Source organism: Choristoneura fumiferana, chromosome 18, assembly GCF_025370935.1.
Source record: "Choristoneura fumiferana chromosome 18, NRCan_CFum_1, whole genome shotgun sequence".
In the NCBI taxonomy this organism is placed as follows: Eukaryota; Metazoa; Arthropoda; class Insecta; order Lepidoptera; family Tortricidae; genus Choristoneura; species Choristoneura fumiferana.
The window spans coordinates 15,809,365-15,832,171 of record NC_133489.1 but is presented as its reverse complement, the minus strand read 5'-3'; the positions used below and the strand labels follow the sequence as shown (position 1 = coordinate 15,832,171).

Here is a 22,807-nt window from a genome sequence, read left to right as displayed (position 1 = left end):
TATAATATGTACCATAATATATTTATGGTACGAAACTCAAAGATTTCCCATTACAATCCTCATTTTGCAGTGTTATTAATGTTACTAGTAAAAAGGTTTTTCATTGTACTTGTACACATAATTTTCCGCCTACCCGTACAGGATTTTGATTATCTACAGGTGTAAGACGTTTGATTGTACAGTTAATGGATTGGTTAAATCAATGTAGGATTGAAACACAGCAGATGCATCTCTACCTACTATATGCAAGAGACTTACCCAAATGATTGTGGTTGTGTCGGGCGAAGCGCGGCGATGCAGGCGGCAGGGGCACTCCGTCGCAGCTCAGCTCCGCCTTCAGGCGAGAGCCAGTGCGAGGGTTCACCTGTACACCCATCGCCACCGGGCCGCTGTCACCCTGGTATAATCCATAATATGTGTTACGATAACAAATAAAGAAAAATAATAATATAAAAGAATTCATATTATGTCGTCCACCCTAACCATAATTATTAACAATTATAAATGCGATAGTATCTTTGTCTGTTACTTCTTCACGAATTGTTGAACCGGTTTGGATGAAATTTGGTATGCAGATATTTTGAAACTCTGAAAAGGACATTGCACCCGACATTGGACCCGGAAAAATTGCATAGTTCGCAGGTGATAACGATAAAAGTATTTTTCGCAGACGGAGTCGCAGGTAAAAGCTGATAAGTATCACAAATGTAGATGTGGATGATACAGTTCATTATATCGAATCTCATCATATTTCATGATAGTTCATTGAATAAATAAATAAAAAATAAATAAATCGAATTCCGCAAAATAACGCCTGAATCAATCAATTAGCTAATAATTACAGACCTTGTGTGTGCATGACTGCCTTGAAAGTTCCTTGAAAGGTAGGTATTTATATATTTTATGTCATATATCTGTGATGCCATCTCAGTTTAATCAAACAAATAAACAGAGACCTAGATATTGACCATGTAAAGCGTTTAATGCACAGAACATTTAATATTATACCACTTTTTTTATTCTTTATAAATAATAATAGTTTGCCAGGGCAGATATTTGTATGAAATGTTTGTTCTCGGGTCTTGGATGTTTAATATGTATATTTAAGTATGTGTTTATCTACATTATTCTACATAAGTATATTTATCCGTTGCCTAGTGTCCATAGTACAAGCTTTGCAAAGTTTTCTGACCAGGGGGTCAATTGGTGTCAAGTGTCCCATGATATGTATTTATTGATTTATTTATTTATTTTACAAAAATGTTTATCATATCAACGGGCGAAAACTCAACATAGTTTATCTGGCGCTGTTAATCGCTCATTTTACATTAATTAAGACTAGAACGGTATCTATAAGTAGGTATATTCAAGTTGCGTGTGTTAGTAACTACTACGTTTATGTGTGCCTCCAAGAGTAGCAATCAAAATAGATGTACCTTTACGAAATTGCTACTTAACGTCATGAAACTGAACCCTAAATTTTAATTCTTTTTCCATTGCACTTTTTTCAGTTTCATAACAATTTCGTTACGGTACTTATCCACTCACACGCTTTGAATTTTGAGTTGAACTCTATTCATTAACAAAATAAGAGCGTTGACAGGCAACAGAGTTGACAAAAGCATATGAGTAGACTATCAGAGTGTTTCCTACTTGTAACTTTCAATCTGAATCCAAATGGAGGTCCAACAAGCGCGATTAGTCATCCGACGTTCGCTTTCTTTATTCAATTACAAATTTCCAGAAAGTTTGTTGGGGAATTAGCATTTTCAATAAAAGTTTAATTTTATTCAGCGAGTTTATCAAGAAAATATGTGCTAAATTTAAAAATTTATACGCGATAACATTCTGACGTGACTGAACTACTAATGTTGGCAGTCCGAGGGGTTTCGTAATCTCTACGAATCTCTTATTTTTACTTCTATCTATCCGGACTCTAAGGAGTTACGAAAGGGGATAGGAAAGGATTGTGCAAACAGAAAGTTTAAGCAAAAGTGGGCTACAGTTGGGAATGTTGGCAAGAAGGAAGAAGCTAGTCACCTCGACCCAAACACAATGCACGGTAAGCGTTTGTTTAAATTTAAAATGCTTGCCATTTGAAGCAGTAAGTACTAAGTACTTTATTTACAAACCAACTTGGGTCTACTCGTGGCATTCTTGTTCTTGATACATCAATATTATAGAATACAGTAAGAGAGTAAGTATACCTACTAACGTATTTAAGATGTATGCTAGCAATAACTTCTCTTGAATGCCTGTTTCATATTCAATTGGGTATAATAGCAAAGATAGAAAAATATGAATTGTAGTTAGGGTTAATAGCTTCAGGCATATTACCTTTCTAGGTTATGACCTAAAATATTGAAATATGTTTCAGGTTCATATTTCTAGGTCATATTTCAGATTCAAGTAGTTAATATTAGACTTAATTTCATACATAAAAACGAATTATGTCTATAAAAATGTAATTTTATAAGATCTTTGTCATTAAAGATAGGACTTTATGTAAAAAATAGACGCGTGTAAACGTGAAAAGTATGTGGCAGTTATGTAAGAAAAGAAGCAAATGTGAGAAAGATAATTGGCTATTAATCTATCTATACTTATAAAATGCTTTGTCCTGAATTACTAACTGACGGATCAACGCACAGCCTAAACCGCTGATCGTAGAGACCTGAAACTTGGAGGGTGTGTTCTTTATTTATTTATTTTAATTTTGACTTCTAATTAATTTTGAACATGAAACTACCGTGAGACTCACTCATATTAAATATAATGACCCGGATAACTCACGTCTTAAATCGAGTTTAGCTCGACATGTTTCGGGCTAATCCGTAGCCCTTCGTCTTCGGAGCAACGCGACTCAGCGGCTGCTGCAACACGCGCGCTTTTCTAATTAATTGTTTTTTAATCGTTTTTATGGACTAACGTCTGGAATAAATATATCATTTCATTTCATTTTCATTTTTTTTCATTTCATTTGTATGACGTAGGCATCCGATAAGAAAGGATTTTCCGGAATTCTACTCCTAAAGTTCACCCCTTTAGGGGGCGAATTTTGTATGGGCCAGCGTAATTCCATGGTCATAATCTACTTCAAATCTAAATATTCTTTAACGGAATTGATGGAAGACGTGTTTCGTATTTTATTAAAATTTAGCCCCTAAAGGAGTTAAAAAGGGTTAGAAAGTTATTTTGGGGTTGATTTGCTTCGAAGTTGAACGCTCTTGGCCGGTTTTTAATTGTTCCACGAGAATGAAACTGCAAGTATTAGTTATTTGGATTATGTATACCTATGCAATATCGTTGTGGTCAGTTAAAGTCAAACCAAACAAAATGTTACCTAAGTTGATTACTGTAAAGATTTATATTTACTCAGCATTTACTTAACAAAATAACATAACTTATCCAAACTTTTCTGAAGAAAGTTTATATCTAAGTTATTTTCCGCCTACTCACCTGAGCTGAGCGTCACTTCGCTCATATGGTACCAATTTAATATAAAATGTAGGGACAAACTACGGTAAGGGTCCTGGCCGCAAGGGAATCCTCTGAAAATTGTCATAAAGCATGCCTCTACTAAATAGGAGTGCTCTATTTCGTACCTACCTTTTGCGGGAAGTGCGTCATATGAAATATTTCTGTTGTTGTGATAAGAATGGGTACCCTTAATATAAGCTGCCTAAATATAAAGGTTGCGGGACGTAAATTGCTTAAAGCTATAAGTTTATTTTTTTAGTCTTTATTTTTATGTCGCCCCGCTGCCGCTTGGCAAAAGGCGTCCTACGAACAAGTAGCACAATCTATAATAACAGATTATATTAGAAACCACAAAGGAGCAAAATGGTTTTTTACGGCAAGGGCGCTATTTTGAATCCAGGGCGGAGCTAGCGATTCTAATGTAGAATCCTGAGTCTAGCGAAGGATTTTAAAATAAAATTGTGAGCGTAGCAAGAGATTCAAAAAACATTTCGTTTCGTTTAGAATATAGGTACGTACATATTAGGTACCCATAGATTAATATTTTCCCAGGATTTAGCCGTGAATAGATTATATTACTTTTGTGAGTCAGTTTTAACAATTTCAGGTGTCAACTTTTTCTGCTGTTCGAAAAACTAATTTCTTGCTTTATTTTAAAATAGCTAAAAATTCTAAAACAAGAAGGCGTAGTTCGCTGTTTTTGGACTTTTTACTAAAGCTTATTCACATTTTATTATTTAAAAACAGTTCACGTTCTATTAGAGCTAGTTCACGTTTTATTAAGGCTAGTTCACATTTTATCACATCAAGTTCACGTTTTAGAAGAGTTATTTCACGTTTGCTTAGTTTCATACCTTGGCAGCGTCAACGTCGAAGTTGATGAAGAGCAGGCGGGCTAGCCGCTGCAGCACGAGCTCGCGCAGCGCCGCCGGCACCGGCTGCCCTCTCACTCCTCTACGAGCAACACAACACGTTCGCGTGATTTATTTACTGCAACAATCATCTATATTTTTTTTCTCAAAAATGACCGTAAAAGTTGACATTATTCTTTACATATCAGAAGGTGAAGTGCATAGTTTATGGTCAGCGAAAAATTAAAAAGTTAAAAAGATTGCAGGCGCGCTAGCTCGACAATAATGAATTAGCGCGCCTGCAATCAGTCACATTTTTTTTTAAAGTTAAAAAGGCCATGGAAATGTTAGCACAAGTCGTATACAGCCAAGTCTCATGGCCGGTATCAGATATTTTGTTGGAACTCCGGACTTTTTCTATTGGGTCTGAAATAGCTTGTGGTGTTTTCGGTGGAAAAATACACCTGCAGTTTATTTTTATTGAAAAAAGGCGGGCAAGCATAAGAAAAATATTGGAATAAAATTTAATTTTACAATATATTTTGAGAAAAAGTTTATTCAATTTCAGAATTATTCACCATTTTTGAGAAAAGTTTTATATTAGTCTCGGCTGGAATAGCAATTGCTGGCTTCGTATTAGTTAAACGGACTCGCAAGCTCGTCCGTTTAATACTCATACTCAGCCAGCAATTGCCTACTTCCAGGCCACGACAATAATCTACTATTTTTAGCTGTGTTTTGGCCAGCATCTTGCTATTATTGACCGTTTGATACTAGCACTGGCGTGGCGGAGTAATTTACGGAGTACTCGCTTTCAAGATTTGGTTTAAGTACACCAACACATAGTAAGCGGTACATGCAGAAAACTGAGATTTATTAATGAACAATCATTATTAATTATTTTTATTTATTGTATCGTTTTTGTCAAACTTAAAACCTAAAATTGCTAAAAGTGGCTTCGAAGCGGTAACGTTTCATGTGCTCTGCCTACCCCATTTGGGAATACGGGTGTGATGTTTGTGTGTGTATTTTTATTTTTTGAAAATATTTCGTGGTGAATTTTTTATTTGTGCGTGTGCAAGTAGTTGGGTGACTGAATTTGAGCCGCGTTTGCATTTCCCAGAGATGAGACCTAACTACACAAATCGATTTTTCGTCCCCAAAACTCCTACAGAATTTACAAACGAAACCGTTACGAGCGTTTCGTGATGTCAAAACAAAACATACATAGCTATTCACATACTAAAATTGCTCGTTTAATACTTTAGGATAAGGTGGCAGAACGCTTGCCCCTTAGAATTCTGCTGATTGAATTGAATCTTGCTGCGTATTGCGGAGCCCAAGTAAGATTATCTCCACGGCTCTACCCTGTTTACACTACATTTATGCTTCAAAGGGTAGTGAAGTGAGCCCTTAAGCGCTACCGCTTAACTTACTCGCCAAAGGCACAGACCCAGCACTAATAATGATACAATACATCCCGTGAATACTACTAGGTACAACAATAGGTTATTTATTGCTGAAGATTGATAAGAAGAGATCACTTTCATTTATCTATTTAATTGAATAAAAAAGGTACCTAACTAGTAATGCTGGGCATTCCAGATAAATTACACAGGTATTATCTGAAGCAGAAGTGGATCAGAGCTTCTGGAGCTCAAAATTCACAATACCCACCTAACACTACTACAGAGGACCCTACTACCAAGGCAATAAGATTGTTAATGCACCTATATATGATGAGATACCTATCATTCATACCCGCACACTACCACCATCATTGACTGACACCGAATACCCTGCTACCCGCCCCTGTGAAAAGGCCACTGACAGCCTAGTAGTCACTTGTTAAAACTAATCAAAGGATACTAATGTAGGTAGGTGTACGTAGGGGTACGATAGATAAATAGCGAAGTTTATTGCAGCTTATGAACGTCGATTTGCGACTCATCTGATAAAATGAGTCAGTGAACTTACACAACTCCCTCGACAAATCGTCTAAATTTGCGACTTTAATTATTCATTTCAATTTAGCGTTGACTTTCTGAAGGATTGTATTACACAATCAGTTTTAGAAGTAAATCAATTATTCCATTAAATGTATTTCGAATACAAACGTTTGATGTCTCTTTACTTGTTTAAATATCTTGAATCTAAAGCAACAACAACGCTGTCTTAAGTAGATATAAATTCTAAGTACTATGAAGAACTTTACGATCACAATATTCAAACCAAAGTACAACGATGCTAGGCGATGGGGAGTGAATGCTCAGTTCCCGCACTGTTGTAGCTACATAAAGTTTAGTATTCAATGTAGCGTAACGATATCACTTTATTTTGTACTCAGGTGTAGCAAATGGCAAGAGATTTTTTTATCATATCCAATGTAAATAAATCATTAATGTCACGCGAAAGCCTGCATATGACACCACAAAAGATAAATGATCCGCTTTTAGACCGACTGTAACGTTAGCAAAAATGTGACACGTAACACTTTTGAGAAGTGATCATACCCCTTTTTGAAGTAAAGACTAAACCAATACAATAAAATCTAATAGTGTTATAATGTTAGTATTTCAAACAGGTTCATAATGTACTCCAATTGAAGCTCAATTAATTGTTAAACTACACAATGCTCGTTATTATGCCCTCCGGGTAAATGCTGTAATTGAATTGAAATTTGTTGTTAGTTTAATAGTTTTTAATTATCGAAGTACCTCCATAACCTATTCCTGACCATATTATATTATCCCTGAAATAAATTTAAAGTGAATCGCTCGCAGTCGGCGAAATTATTTTAATTAAGCTGTTACGATATTAGTTTCGTTTGTTAATTATCATTAAACAGGACAACGGCGAGACAAAAATAGAATATGCTGTAATTAAACATGACCATGTTCCAAACTCAATTATTACTAAGTTATAACATTGTTCTTGGTACACCTATATAAAATTAATTACGCTCTACGCTAATTAAACGATTGCACGGTCAAACGCATAAACATATATACTCGTACCTACCGTTACCAAAACGTTAAAAATATCTATACACCTTTGTGCCACTAAACATAAGGTCGATGTATATATTTTGACGCTATGGCTGTATTATATTTTTGCATTCGACTGTACATTAAGTATAACTGTGACATAAAATTGATGTTAATACATTGTATTACCGGCAGCCAGGCTTTTTTTAAGGGAGGTTAATGTAACTTAGTTCTGTAACATTCATTACATAACTTACATTTGAAATTTACAACGAGCTTTACGGTGAAGGAAAAACCTGCACAAACCAGCGAAGCAATTCAATGGTTTGTGTGAAGTTCCCAATCCACACTGGGCCCGCGTGGGAACTACCCAACCCAAGCCCTCCCATCTGAGAAGAGGCCTATGCCCATCAGTGGGACGTATATAGGCTGGGATGAACAGCAAAGTAAATTGACAAGTAAGTGTAAATTACTGCCGACGGTAAGGCCGACAGATACTTTGATTATTACTTGTCAATTTACATTTACATGCTGGGAACACACACACGCACGCACGCACACACACACACACACACACACACACACACACACACACACACACACACACACACACACACACACACACACACACACACACACACACACACACACACACACACACACACACACACACACACACGCCTGTATTCCCAAATGGGGTAGGCAGAGCACACGAAACGAAAGTTAACAGTCTGAATTTTTACGAAAACGTTACGTTAACCTCCCTTAGCCTGGCTGCCGGTAACACACTTATAATAAAGTAAATGACAAAAAAGCTCAAATGCGGTTGGAATTTATGAAAAAATACAACTCGCCTGTAGGATATATTAAGGGTGACCACGGAGAGCGATGCGGAGAAAGATACAAGACACGTACTAACTCCGTAATATAGACCTGGGAACAAATAAAATCCATTAGAAGTCGCGGCTTTTTTATTGGCATCAAGTGTTTGTGGATTCTGTTAGGTCCACTATTGTGGGCTACAACTTTATTCTCCGAATCAGGTCAGCCGGACGACAAAGTAACTACAAGTTACTACCTATAAACTTAGACATTATTAGGCCACTTTCATTATTATAAAATACAGAAGAAATACATTAGCTTGTTTAAGGAAAACAGAATTTTAGTAAAATATTAATCCTTGATGCCCTGATGTGGGTATTTCTAAATTCTTTTAAAATAGTTCAAACTGGATGTACTTGCACGGTCCAAAGTAGACTTATAAAGTGAAAATAGGTATAATCTAGGTACCTATAATTGAAACAAATACTTAAGTACTTATTGAATATTGAGAAATAACCGGCGGTCCATATGAATAACTCTGAAACTATAAAACATAAAAGATCTGATGATTTAATAGGATTAAGTCACCGATCTTACTGACAAGAAAAATTGCATTATAATGTCGTACTTAATAATATTGTTGTGTCTTGTGTTGTGAATAAATGTATTTTCTTTTTTTATTTCTTTCCTTCTTTCTTTTTTTCTTTCTTTCTATATTGAATGCTCACTTATAAGCGGTGTTTTCTCCGTTGGTGGCAACGTGTCTCTGATGGTCATTAGGAACACGGTCATGGAGAGCAGTGCGCTGATGCCCAGGGTCACCTTCTCACCAGATTCCGATGGCACGTAGAACACGAGAAGAGCTATCAATAGAAGAAACAGAAAAATATTGAGAATGCTAAATAAAACAGATAAGGATTTTATTGAATATCTGAGCGCACTAATGGCTACTGGAAAAAAGTAATCTTGATTTAGCGTGAAGCTTAGTTTAATAATGAAACTGTCAATCAACCAGATTTAACGACTAAGTCTAGTGGCGTAGCTAGATAACCCAGGACGCCGGTGAAAAAAAGGAATTGGTCCCCCAAATTTTTGCTTGCAATCTTAGTGTTGACTAAATCTATTTTTTTGCAAGTGTCCATTGACTGTCTAACTCACTTTTTTAAAACTACATTTAGATAAAACTATGACAAAAAGTACATTCAACCGGTTACTGCAACTATAGTTATAAATCGAAACATGTAGGTAATTGAAACTTTGTGGATATTTCAAAAGTGAAATAAATCGTTACAAGTTTGTAAGACACGGGGCGCTTGACAGATTGATAGGTAGTTATACTTTACCCTTCAAGACATCCCAAAACTTGGTTCAGTGCACGGTTTGTTTGATAGGTAAGCAACTTCGAATAAAACCTACTCTTCCAAATATAAATCGTATCAATCCGAGTAAATATGTTTGAATTATATTATACATCACGATCTCGAAATTGACTCAATTTGATGAACAGCAGAAGCTGACTATGTAAATATTTACGCGAATACGTTGGGAACTCGGATAAAATCGGTAGGTAACAAGTAAGCAAAAGATACTTTTCAATTACTTACTCTTGATCTACCTTGAACTTAAAAGCCTATACTTACTAATATTTACTTAGAAGTTGTGATGGCTCACCAATCCCGTTTATAAGCAAGCAAGGCAGAATAAGATTGAAGACGTAAAACATAGGCCTCCTCCTCAACTTGATGATGTAGGTGATGTCAGGATAGGGCTCCACGCAGCAGGAGTAGTATTGGTTGTGTCTGAGAGCCTCGAAACTAACTAAATCGAACTCCCCATTGGTCTGGTAGTTTGATGTGTCACCCGTGTCAAATTGTTTTTTCAGGTCCAGCTGTAACAAAGAAATAATTATAGGAATTCATTCAATGGATCGCAAAGAGGCGCGACGTGCTTGTGGGACTTGTCATATCACGAGCAAACGAGGGGGAAAAATCATAGTTGTACAAAACAACATTGTTTTAAAAGTCCAAAAACCGATTAAAAAAACAAATTATTTCCTAAGTATCCAGTTCTTATTTGCCGTTTAACTCCATTAGGTACAAGGAAATATAATTATCTCGTTTTTGTATGCCCAAGCTTTTAATGAGGTGTCCCATTAACGCCTCCATCTGGAATTAAACATTGCTATTAAAAATAATATGACGAGTTCAAATGTCCATTTATGAATGTAGGCTTCTTTGGAATCTTTTTAGGTTTCGTTTTATTTTTCTAACAAAGACCAAAAAGTGGAAACGACGAAGACTTAAAAGAAAAGACGAACCCTTTTATGTACTAAGATAAGTGACACTTCATCCCAAGACATAAAATGTTGATTTATGAACTTAGGTACCTATATACTACAAACGTTTGTTTCAAGTGGGGTTTCCAGTAAAGTATTACAGTAGGTATTCATGCATAACTGTAAATATTACTGCTGATATAGAAAGAAAACTTAGAGTTGGTAACTATCTAGTAACTCATGTTTTATATCGTTATGTTTCTTTTGTTTTAGATCCAATGAATATACATATTCATGAATTAAGCACCTTCACTAGTCAGTGATTTTACTCTAGCCTACGAGAAGATTTGTTGTATGGAGACTTACGAAAAATTCTCCCGCCTATAAAACTTGGCACATGATGAAAATAGGTAATACAGATTATAATTATACAATAATCCAACAACTTTTTTTACGAGAAGTGAGGTATTTTTACCTAAATATGAAATCGTTTATAGCTCTCTGTGAAAAATTCCTCAGTCTGAAATTCTTCCTGTATACGTACCTATGTACTACTTAGAATATGTATGTAAAAGAATCCAATTGTTTTTCGACTTCAGAGATACCGCAAATTTAACTTTTAACATTTTGCACTGTAACTTCTACTGAAAAATTGCTCTGCTGATTTTTAGTTTTTAATATGCTTTTATATGTTCAAATACATAGCTTTACGCAATAATCCAACAAGTTTTCTTACGAGAAGTTAGGTATTTTTACCTTAATATGAAAATCGTTTATAGCTCTCTGTGAAAAATTCCTCAGTCTGAAATTCTTTCTGTATACGTACCTATGTACTACTTAGAATATGTACGCAAAAGAATCCAATAGTTTTTCGACTTCAGAGATACCGCAAATTTAACTTTTAACATTTTGCACTATAACTTCTACTGAAAAATTGCTCTGCTGATTTTTATTTGTTAATATGCTTTTATATGTTCAAATACATAGCTAGATAGATGCAAATTAATATGCGTCAAGCGCAATGCGTTCAACGCAGTTTATCGCAATGAACAGCCGAGCGCTAAGTATGCCTCGTCAATACTCAATTCATTGAGCAGCTGAATGAATGAATACATTCAACTCGAACCAATACCTTGCTACAGTAGTATCCTACCTAAATATATTCGAGTAAATTTTAAAGTGAGAATCTGGTTTTAAAAGTCAAATGGGCGAGCTCCGAACCCGATTTAAAATCGATCGAATATTTACTTTTGAATATCTCATAGGCCATAATCGCAGAATTATTTACCGTGTCATTTTAATACCTATCAATTTGTAATAGAAAACTATTTTTCTTTGGAAAAGGACAGTTTTGTACATGTTTTGTGCCTAAATGATTTCTGTCTGACCGAAATGAAAAAAATCGGTTAGTATTTGGAGCAAATCCTTTTTTGATATGTGGATACTGAAAGAAAATTTGGGATACTTAGTAGTGACGCGTTCCTTCAAATCGGCTTATTGTCGCCGGCGGCACTACCGGCGCTGGCGCTAAATGTGAGTAGTTATAACTTTTCTAGTGAAGCAACGCCGATTTAGGTCCCTGAAATATTCACGCAAGCGTCATAAAATTCTCCAATCTTACTTTGAATTATATTCTATTTCTGTGAGAGATTTTAAAGTCACACCAAGGACACTCGTGGTCTAAATTGAAAATTTTACCGAACAAAGAACTAGTTGATTTGAATTCAAAGTGAAAACGAAATCTTGTGAAGAATTAATAATTATTTTATGGTTAATTATTTTATTGGATCTCTCAATTGATAATACATAGGTACAATATTATTACATTTTTTTTCATTCATATCATGACATATTTATATTATTAAGTCCAAATAATTTTCAAGTTTGTATCTGTTGGCTATATATGCAAGCTGTTAAAGCGTCACTTTACAAAAAAATATAAGGAAAGAATAAACCGCGGAGCAAATTTTTTCTTTATTTCTAACAGATGTCTATTCTGCCCTCCTAATCCAAAAGGCGCTATAAAAAAGTAGATTGTTCAACAAGTCATTATGGTTGTTTAGTCTCGCGTTAAACCCTCTACTTTTCACTTGGAATGCGAGGAAAAAAAACAACGTTCTTTTCAAAATTACAATATTACTTTTAAAAAACGTACGCTCGACTGTATCTGTTCAAAATTCAAATAGCCAAATATTTGTTACGTGGTTTTTTTTCTTTAATTGTTTTTGAAGTGACGCTTTAAATATTAGGTAACAGTTTCAAAATTGAAAACTATTTTAAAAGTAATTGGACTATGCATAATAATATGAATTAATCCTTAATTTACCTGAATAGATTCATATTCGTAGTCATTAATTGTGTTTCACGAAATTAAATCGTGTTTTTTTACATATTTTTGCATAGTTGTCATTTTGAGGTTATTTCCACGCCATAAAAATTCCTCCATGGACAAACACCGTGACTGGCTGTTTAGGGGTTTCCAGAATAAATAAATAAAAAACTTTTATCCCTAGAGATTAATGAGGAGCTTTAGTCCCGATATGCAGAGACTTAAGTAACATTTTAAGAGCTTGAGAAGTGAAAAAACGCTTTTGATTTATTTATACAATGTGATGCAGAATGTTTTAAGCTACTAAATATTATTAATAACTAAAAGTGTTTTTTTAGATATCGATTTGAAATAGCGCCTTTTGACGTAGGAGAACGTACCTACGCTCAATGCTCAATACCACAAAACAATAAAAAAGAGTAGAATTGACTTAAGTCGCGATTAGTATTGGGACCCTTGTCGCCAAAACTCACACTATCACAAAAACATTGAAATATTGAAAGTGATTGGTCGTAGTATTTTAGTTAAAAAAGATGTATGAACAACGGATCTTTCACGTAATTTATTAATATCGCATGGAGTGAACTTTTTCGTTAGGCAACCCGAAGAGTGAAAGAAGCATACATTCTATTATTATGTCTTCGAGTACCGCAGTTACTTGGTACCATCAGCCAAATATGTGGTCTACCACCCTAAAGCTGATAATCGTTTGCATGTCATAAAACAATAATGCCAATAGACGTGTCTGTCAACTTGAAAGTTCGACTTTAGCGACATATTCATTTGATAGGAACTAGTTTAAAAATTAATAGACCACTTATTAGGCTGATGGTACCATAAACTTTGCCATCACTGACATTACCTTAAATAATTTAGGCAAGCCGGTGGAAATTGAGTTCTTACAGCGCCACACCAATTGTAGGACATACTAACTAAGGCTTTAACCGATCAAAAAACGCCTTATGTCCACGTTTTCAGAAGGGCTATTCTATGAAACTCGAAACTCGAAGTTCGTATCGAACCGTCCCTCTAACTCTCATATTAAATAGTAAGTGTCAGAGGGACCGCACGACACGAACTTCGAGTTTCGAGTTTCGTAGTAGCCCTGCTGGTAGATTTCGTCTAGCGTCTCATTTCGATTCCGTGACCATAGGTGTGGGGAGACCCTAACACAACACACGATGTTATACGTTAGTATGTTGAACGAGTAAATAGTTTACCATTTAGTCTAAAATCTGTGTATTGCAAAATCTTGTAAGTCTGTTGTTTATTTCTTTGTTTGTTACCTCTTCACGTTTAAACCACTGAACTCATTTAGATGAAATTCGGTACACAGATAGTTTGAGTCCTGGGGAAGGACATAGGATAGTTTTTATCCCGGAAAATTGCAAATTTCTCGAGGGATAGCGATAAACGAATTCTAAGCGAACGGAGTCGCGGGCTACAGCTAGTACAGAATGCTAAAGAGATAAAGTTTGTGATTTCGTTTTTTTTGTGTGTATGTGGGGTATTAAACACCCGCAAGACTCGATAACATCATACATATTTTCATACAAATATCCGCCCCGACCGGGGATCGAACCCGGAATCTCAAGCTTCATAGTCACGGTCTCTAACCACTAGGCTATCCAGCCGCCAACTAAACGCATTTCTATTTTCGTCAAACACATTTCACTTAAGGCTAAGCTTTCAACTAGCGCTTTCAGCTGCTGAAACATTAAGCAAGTAAAGAGAGCTGCCTCTCTCGAGGCAGAATATTAAGTAATGTATACTATATCGCAACCAAGGTAAGGTTGCCAGTTAGCAACTCGATTCCCAGCGGGTCGCCAAAATTGTATTAGATGGCTTCGGTGATGTGATGACAATTATGGCTAAGGTTGTGTACACTGACTGCTAGGTTTACGCTTCTCTCACTCTCATATATATATAATATTAATTTCACGTAGCTGACACTCATACAAAGCACTAATTCAAAAACGGAATGCGCCATTATTTGTCTACTTGCACAGTTAATTAACAAAGCGTTATAATTAATTTTGCCACCATACGGAATATGCCTGAGAGTAACCAGGTCAGCCTTTTTGTTTATTTTTAGCGTAAAAATGAGAAATGTTATAATTTTAAAGGCAAACAGCGGTCCATTGTATTCACAAGGAGCTTTTATGTCGGGCGGCTTACGGATAACAAAAAAAAAATACTTGAAATTTTGGTGATAAGCTTTTTTGCAACTTTTGATTTCATTATTATAATTTGATTTTAATTCTATTACAAATTCATACCGTTGAGTAGCACATTAAAGAAGATCTGATCCGGTTTATACTTGAAAGTAGAGTATGAATGACCTTAAAAAACACAAAGCAGACTTAATGTTAAATGAGTCCTGAGTAAGGCTTAGTTCGCTAAGAAACTTCCTCATTGCAGCGTTCCAACATGTAATCAAGGCTTTAAACAATTGTGATTCCCCTTAATACTGCACTTTACATGTAAATTTCAACCTTGAGTTTCGTTATGATCCTCCAGGTAGGTGGCTTTGTCTAGCGTACATCTGTACGGAAACATTCTACAGCGGATACCTACTATTTCGGATTCAGAGCACAATCTCAACATACGAGTATATATTGGGTTTGTAAACGACGTCTTAATATACGAAGTATTTGTGTTGTATAAAGCCGGTGGAACATGAAAACGCCCCTTAAAATTTGCACATTTAATCTGGCGAACCTTTTAAGAATCCGTCTCAGAAAAATGTGAAGCATCCAACTTACAGAAAGTAACCATTTTCAGAAAATTAGGCCAAAGTTTTTTTTTCTTTTCGGTGAGTTGGTGCCTTCTACTTTGGAAGTAAATATATTTGCAAGTCATTGCTCAAATAAAATTGGGCTAGTGGTCGAGCGACACTTTCGTAGATTGCTTCGTTTATATTTTTTTAACTAAACAAGTAACTTGAAATCTCGGAGCTTAGAGTTTTTCAAGGACAGAGGTGCAAAATTCCCAACATTCGAGAGCCATTAATCATTTGTCTGACGCGTGTGTCATGGACACGCTTGCCATAATGGTAATCTTCGAGTAATTTACTTCTTCTTAGTAAAAGTTGAAAAATCTTAACTTTCACCACAGAATATATAATAGTACTGACGTACAGAATGGCCACGCTCCGCCCCGCACCGGTTCGAGTTACCCCACCCCTCAAGCGCAGATAGCAGGAAAACCGCAGGAAAGCAGTCGGGCGCGCAACGCGATGTATGTCGCTCGTACCGTCGCACGACACTAATTAGGGAGCAATAATAACATATTACATACGATTTAACAATCGAATGTTCAGAGACAAATCCTTTAAAAGGAAATATTTTAGTGTAAGTAATCTTTAATTAATAAGGTCTCAAATGATTCAAACTATAAACTTTAATTTATAAAACATTTATGTGTATTTATTTCCTAAAAACTCGAAAATCAATAATATTTTAATAATTTGTCGCTCGTACAAAGTCACATAATTTTCCATGAAATACGCGCGCCGGCAGTTCATTGCTCGGCTCGGTGACCGTGAGTCCGCGAGCAAGCGCCAACTTGTCAGTGGGCGCGCGAGAAATAGAGGTTCCTACCCCGCCCACTTCCTTTTGTAAATAAATAATGCTTTCTAAAAGTATCGCGATTAATACATGAAATAACTAATTAGGTACCGAATAATTAGTTTAAGTTTGTAGTCATATATTTATTGTACTTAATTTAAAATAATAATGCTTAAATACATAGACAGACACATTTTAAGTAGGTTTAAATAAAAATATATGATTGACGATTACATTTATTTACACATCTAAGCCATATCTACATACCCTTTAGTACTAGGGTTTTGCGATAGTCAGCCCTGTGTGTCGTACGCACACATTGACGCGTGTACAGACGTCGTCGTGCCTATGTAGATTCAAGAACGCGTATTTTGTATGGCGTGGCCGCCCTGTGCTTTCACGCTTGCACTCTGCTTTTGCAAACCCTAAGATTCGATTTTTTCTTTTTTCGTAAGTAATTGTAAAGATTTGTTTATTTCGCCAGCAACAAAGACAGTTGATTTTTTTAATAAAACAAATTAAGTAAAAATTTACAAATAGTAGTCCAAAGCACCACTTTGTTGACATTTTGTTGTAATATAATAAGTAATATAAATGTGGTATTTCTAAAATTATTTCCATATGATCACCGCATAAAACATACCATTCCCATTCCCCGATTTGTTGAATTGTTTTGCGTACAAGTTAGTACTTAGTACGATTGAGTTTACTTTCCATTTTCGTATAAATTTTGTTCATATTGACATTTAACACTGACTCAACTCCGTGACTTTATAAATTTTTCTCCGTCACAATATACGCTTGGAAAGCATTTCTGAATAAAACCGTATGTATAGCTTTGGGCAAATCCCGAGAGAAAAAAATGAGTCAAGCATGTTGTACCGAACACGATGAGCGTACACGCCTCTCGCCGTGACGAAATAACTTAAATAAGTTTAATATTTCTTTTTACTTTCTCCCCTATAGATTATATTATATATACCTACGGTGCCCCTTTTCGAAGTTTGACACAACGTTTACTTGCACTCTTTAGTTGCTTTTGAGGTATTTTTTTGTTATGTGTAATTATTTTGGGGGCTGCGCTAATGAATCCATAAGACTTGTAGTAATTTAAGTTGTCATAAAAGCACACAGAATTTTAATTTCATCTGTGTATGGTGTATGTAATTTTTATACCGACGTTAAACAAAATTAATTAAAATAAACAGCTTTAAAACCGCAAAATTCCGCTTGATAAACGAAGGTTGTTAGAACAAATCTCCACGGAGACATTTTTTAGGCGGCGCCTTAATTTGGAAATTAATAACAGGCATTGTTTTCTACGCCCTTTTAATTTATCTGCTGATAAATGATTTGGCTTCTTTGTTATTTTGAAGAACAAACATATGAACTTAGGTTGTATTTAGAGTAACCACGAGAAATGAGTTGTTGATTTATTAGTGATAGCAATCGATAGATGATTGGAAATTATAACAACAATTTAGGCAAAGCCACGGCGAGTAAAATTAAATAGAACATGTACTCAGTTATAAGTATTTAACGTCAAGGTCTGAGTGCTTGACACACTAATAGACGACATCCTGCTGCATCCTGCAGCAATAGAGATGCATCTATTGCTTATGACATACCTAAGATTAAAGATGCCAACCATTGGGACAGTGACGAGCACTCGTAGGTTTACCTTATTTGACCTGAGCTTTTTTCGTAAACTGCACGAGTGGTTGAAAGCAAGATTAGAATAACAATTTTCATGAAACTCGCAGCAGCGGTTATGCAAGTCACCGCAGTGGAGGGAAAGATTTACTGGCAACATTAATATTATGGTATCGCGGCATTTCTAATTTACTTGACGTTATTCCTCAGAAATTGGAGCTTTACGAACTTTGCGTAAGTGACTTACACTTTTTTTTCGAGTTTAGAAATCGAATATACATAATGTCTACTTTGAGTATTTATCTATTCGTCATAATAATTAAAATTACTTGTTGATATTTTACATTGGTATAACATAACATCAAAGAACTACAAAAATATTAAGAATGTTCAGCATGAAAATACGCGACACGAAATTAGAACTAGTCACTCGACTAAGGACTGCTCAGATATGAAATCTAATTGCTCGAAGCTATCTTCATCGTCGTAAAGCTGTTCTAAATTCGGAGATCATAACATAGTAGGTACGGCGAAAGTGTCGACCTATCGAAGAGCACTCGTGCTGGAGCACGTGACTGGAAACAGACTGGAGTCTGACTCACAAAAAGTTGTTAATGGTTAAGAAGTAGTTCCACGAAAATTCTGATGTAATGAACTACCTACTTGTTCAAGAAAATGATTAGAATTATTCAAACAGAGCACTTATCGAACTCAAACAGTGGTGAAGTATTTATTTTATTATTTACAGTTATTAAGTTTAGTAGCGTAATTTTGGTACCCTGGTAAGTAATTATATATATTTAATACCACTCTACTGAAATATATTTCCCGCCGTTACCGTAGGTAACTATTTGCGAAATTAAAATAACTTGGTTTATGCATTTATATTTGGATATAAAATTTTCCTCTTCAGGTGTCCCGTTAAGCTTCCCCTTTGTGTTGTTTTACTTACCCAAATTCTCTGAAAAGTTATTTCTTTTATAATTAAAAATGTCGGATAACACCTTCAGTGCCTACTTAATTTAGAATTATTACAATGTTGTAAGAAATAAAAAAGAATACTAGACTTTATCTTTGTACCCAGTTGAAACTAAAAGAATTAAGTAGGTATACTTAAAGTTTCTAAACTATACGATTGTTCTAAGACGACAATAACGATGAAAATTACTATTTAAAATGGATGTCTTAGGAACTTTTCTATTCAACTTCTGCAAACACATTGAGCGTTGGTTTTTCTATTCTATCCACAACTTTAAAAATGTCTGCACCAGAGCGATATGTAGGCATATTCCTTTGCAGGCGGTTTGTCTAAAACAAAATCTTTAAATGTTTTTATTGCGTTTCTAAATATTGTTTCGAATTAAAACTTTACAAAAACCAAAATTTGACTCATTCTTTAACAAAGTAAATTTTCTATAAAAAATGAATAAGGCCATCAGACCCTCAACTTAGTCCAAGTTTTGAATTCTTGAATCTGACAAAAACACTAAGTAATGCAACGTCATTAATGAAAATAAAATTGTCCAGACTTTGACGCACGTATTAGCATTTCATGATGCTTTATATTACTGACTGTATCGCCAAAATAGGCAAACATCGAAATGTCAAAGTCATCTGCATCAGCTGCCACAAGAACATCTAACTTTAAATTAATTAATAACTTCTGTAGTATTTACCTATATGTATGTATAAGTACCTACAAAACTTTCCTGTGGTAATAAATAACTTATCGTGGCTTTATAAACTTTTGTTAAGCTTGTAACACCGAACACAACATTCTTGCCAGCAAAAAAAACATAACTTGGTCAAACATTGATTTTAGAAGTGTACTGGACCCAGCAGTGTTCTGCCATTTTGTAGATGGACTGCTAGGGTAATTCAAATATTACGTAAGCATCAAAACGAGGTTGAGAATCTGCAACCAGAACAAATGAAAAATATCTAAAACATATCGGTATACGATTGTCTACGTAAACATGGGGGGTCAGAACTTTGGTTACTTTTGCTGACAAAAGGAAGGAGAGGGTCAAAACTAATACTACTACTATTTAACTTGTGTTAACATATTATTTGAAGGATCCCATATCCTCTGATGACCTGTACCATCAGCCAAATATATGGTCTACCACCCTAAAGTTGATAATCGTTTGCATGTCATAAAACAATAATGCCATTAGACGTGTCTGTCAACTTGAAAGTTCGACTTTAGCGATATATTCATTTGGTAGGAACTTGTTTAAAAATTGATAGGCCACTTATTTGGCTGATGGTACAGCTTAGCGGGGAGAGAGCAAATAGCCAGAGGGGCTACTATGAAATTCGAAAATCGAAGTTCGTGTCGTACCGTCCCTCTCACTCTCATATTAATAAATATAAACGTCAGCGGGACGGTAAGATACGAAGCTAGAATTTTACACTTCGTAGTATAGAGCTAGGCGTCTGGCTCAGGGCTCAGTAAATGAAATGCATGTCAATTTCATGAAGAATTGTGTACCTGAAAGCCATCGTAAGTCCACGACGCCCACTTCATGGTGCACAGCTGCACGTCGAATGGAAACTGCTCCACGTTAATGTCGCACACAGAAACATATATGCCGTGGCTGAGCCACGTGACTTCGCCTGTGTTCTTAACAATCACGTTGGTATTTATCACCGCTGAACGGTAGTTGGGATCCGCGCTGTCGAAGAAAGTTATTGTTTAACTACAATATAATACAATACAAAGGCTCTTTATTGTACACCAGAAATAGTAAAGTATTGCAGATAATCCAATTGTTCTATGTTATATATACCTAAGTTTATTATGGGTCGTATTTTGTACGTTAAAATGACTTTCTGCTTGACAGGCCATAGTTCAAACCACTAGTGATTACTTTGCCTACCATGACTAACAAACAAATGAAAAATAAAAGCAAAAGGGAGACATGAATAATGTTATGAATAACTAGCTTTTGCCCGCGACTTCGTCCGCGTTTACTTTAGTTATCAGGGCATATGTTTTAATTAACCCCCGTTATAATTGTGACATTTGTATTTGTGTGCATAGCCAAGTACTGCCGTAAACGATAGGTAACAGTTTACTAAAGTACTTCGCTATAAACAACATTTTTTACCAGTTTTGAAGCTAGTTTATGAAAAGTGTTATGCAAAGCACGAGAGTAAATTAGTTATCTCGTGTGCTTCCGGCGAGAACCGAATCTTACTCTAGAACGCGAAGTATATTTTCGAAATTGCACTGTTCATAATATTTTGTAAATTAGGTAAAAGATAAATAAGAACGGATAATCACACAAAAATTACGCTTTTATTAATATTATTGATTTTATTATGCAAAACCCGATGAGTAATTTTTAAGTAAGGTACCTGTACCTACTGCATAATTTTTTGTAAATTTATTTCACACATCATTTTAAATATCAATTTAATTTCCACATTTTATGTGTACATTTTGTATAAAAAAACCCCTCCCCTATTGCAGTCGCCAACACCATATGGATCATTTTAAATTGTGACCAGCCATATTTTTAGTCTATAAAAAAGGAAGTCTCATAGAAACTCCCCCCTAATAAGTCGAAAGCTACTTTTTCTTTCTTTATCTTTGCGTGCGCAGATAATTTTTATTTTTAATCAGGACCCTGTAAGTATACCAATGTTCATAATGCTAAGTCCAGAAATTAGAAAATTTCCATACAAACTTTATCCACCATTTTGCCCCTTTAGGGGTTATTTTATCCATTCCACCTACACAGATAATTTTTAATTGTAATCAAGAACTTATACCTACACCTATTTTCATACTTCGTAGTCCGGAAATGAGAAAAATTCCATACAAACTTTACTCCCCAATTTTACCCCTTTAGAGGGAAATTTTATCCATCTCACCTAAACAGATAATTTTTAATTGTAATCGAGTATATACACCTATTTTCATACTTCTAAGTCCAGAAATGAGGAAACTCCATATAAACTTCACCCCCTCCCCCATTTTACCCCTTTAGGGGGAATTGTATCTATTTCACCAACACAGATAAGTTTTGATTGTAATATAATCTATTTTCATACTTCTAAATCCATAAATAAGAAAATTTCCATACAAACTTTACCCCCACCCATTTTACCCCTTTAGGAGGGAATTTCATCCATTTCACTTACACAGATAATTTTTCATTGTTATCGAGAACTTTTACACCTATTTTCATACTTCTAAGTCCAGAAATGAGAAAATTTCCATACAAACTTTACCCCAATTTTACCCCTTTAGGGGGTCATTTTATCTATTTCACTTAAACAGATAATTTTTAATTGTAATCGAGAACTTATACACCTATTTTCATACTTCTAAGTCCAGAAATGAGAAAATTTCCATACAAACTTCCCCCCCCCCGCATTTTACCCCTTTATGGGGAAATTTTATCCATTTCACTTACACAAATAATTATAATTTGTAATCGAGAACCTATACACCTATTTTCATACTTCTAAGTCCAGAAATGAGAAAAATCCATATAAACTTCACCCCTCTTTTTAACCCACTTAGGCGATCAATTTCTAAAAATCCTTTCTTAGTGCTCACTTACATCATAAAAAAACCCCTGTATCAAATTTCAAGTTTCTAGGCCCAGCGGTTTGGGCTGTGCGTTGATCTATAAGTCAGTCAGTCAGTTTCTTCTTTTATATATAATAAAGATTATGAAGAAACTCAAGAAAGACAACTTTTGGTTCTAACTATTCATATTCATATTTATTCATTCTAATTCATGCTCATTACATTATTAGATGGTAGTTTTGCAAGATGGTAGGTACATGACACCTTGTAAGGGTATAGAATGTCAATCTTTGTA

The 22,807-nt window shown here is 35.2% G+C and overlaps 1 protein-coding gene across 1 annotated transcript in view; it reads right to left on the bottom strand.

Annotated features, from left to right (window-relative positions):
• Nucleotides 1-22,807, bottom strand: part of LOC141437600 (neuronal acetylcholine receptor subunit alpha-10-like) — a 60,788-nt gene that overhangs the window by 11,067 nt on the left and 26,914 nt on the right. The window contains exons 4-9 of the mRNA XM_074101036.1: nucleotides 20,461-20,644; nucleotides 9,812-10,028; nucleotides 8,869-9,003; nucleotides 8,173-8,251; nucleotides 4,335-4,434; nucleotides 259-397 (exon numbers count right to left, since the gene is read on the bottom strand). Of these exons, the coding sequence (XP_073957137.1) occupies nucleotides 259-397; nucleotides 4,335-4,434; nucleotides 8,173-8,251; nucleotides 8,869-9,003; nucleotides 9,812-10,028; nucleotides 20,461-20,644 (854 nt within the window). The remainder of the gene's footprint in view (nucleotides 1-258; nucleotides 398-4,334; nucleotides 4,435-8,172; nucleotides 8,252-8,868; nucleotides 9,004-9,811; nucleotides 10,029-20,460; nucleotides 20,645-22,807) is intronic.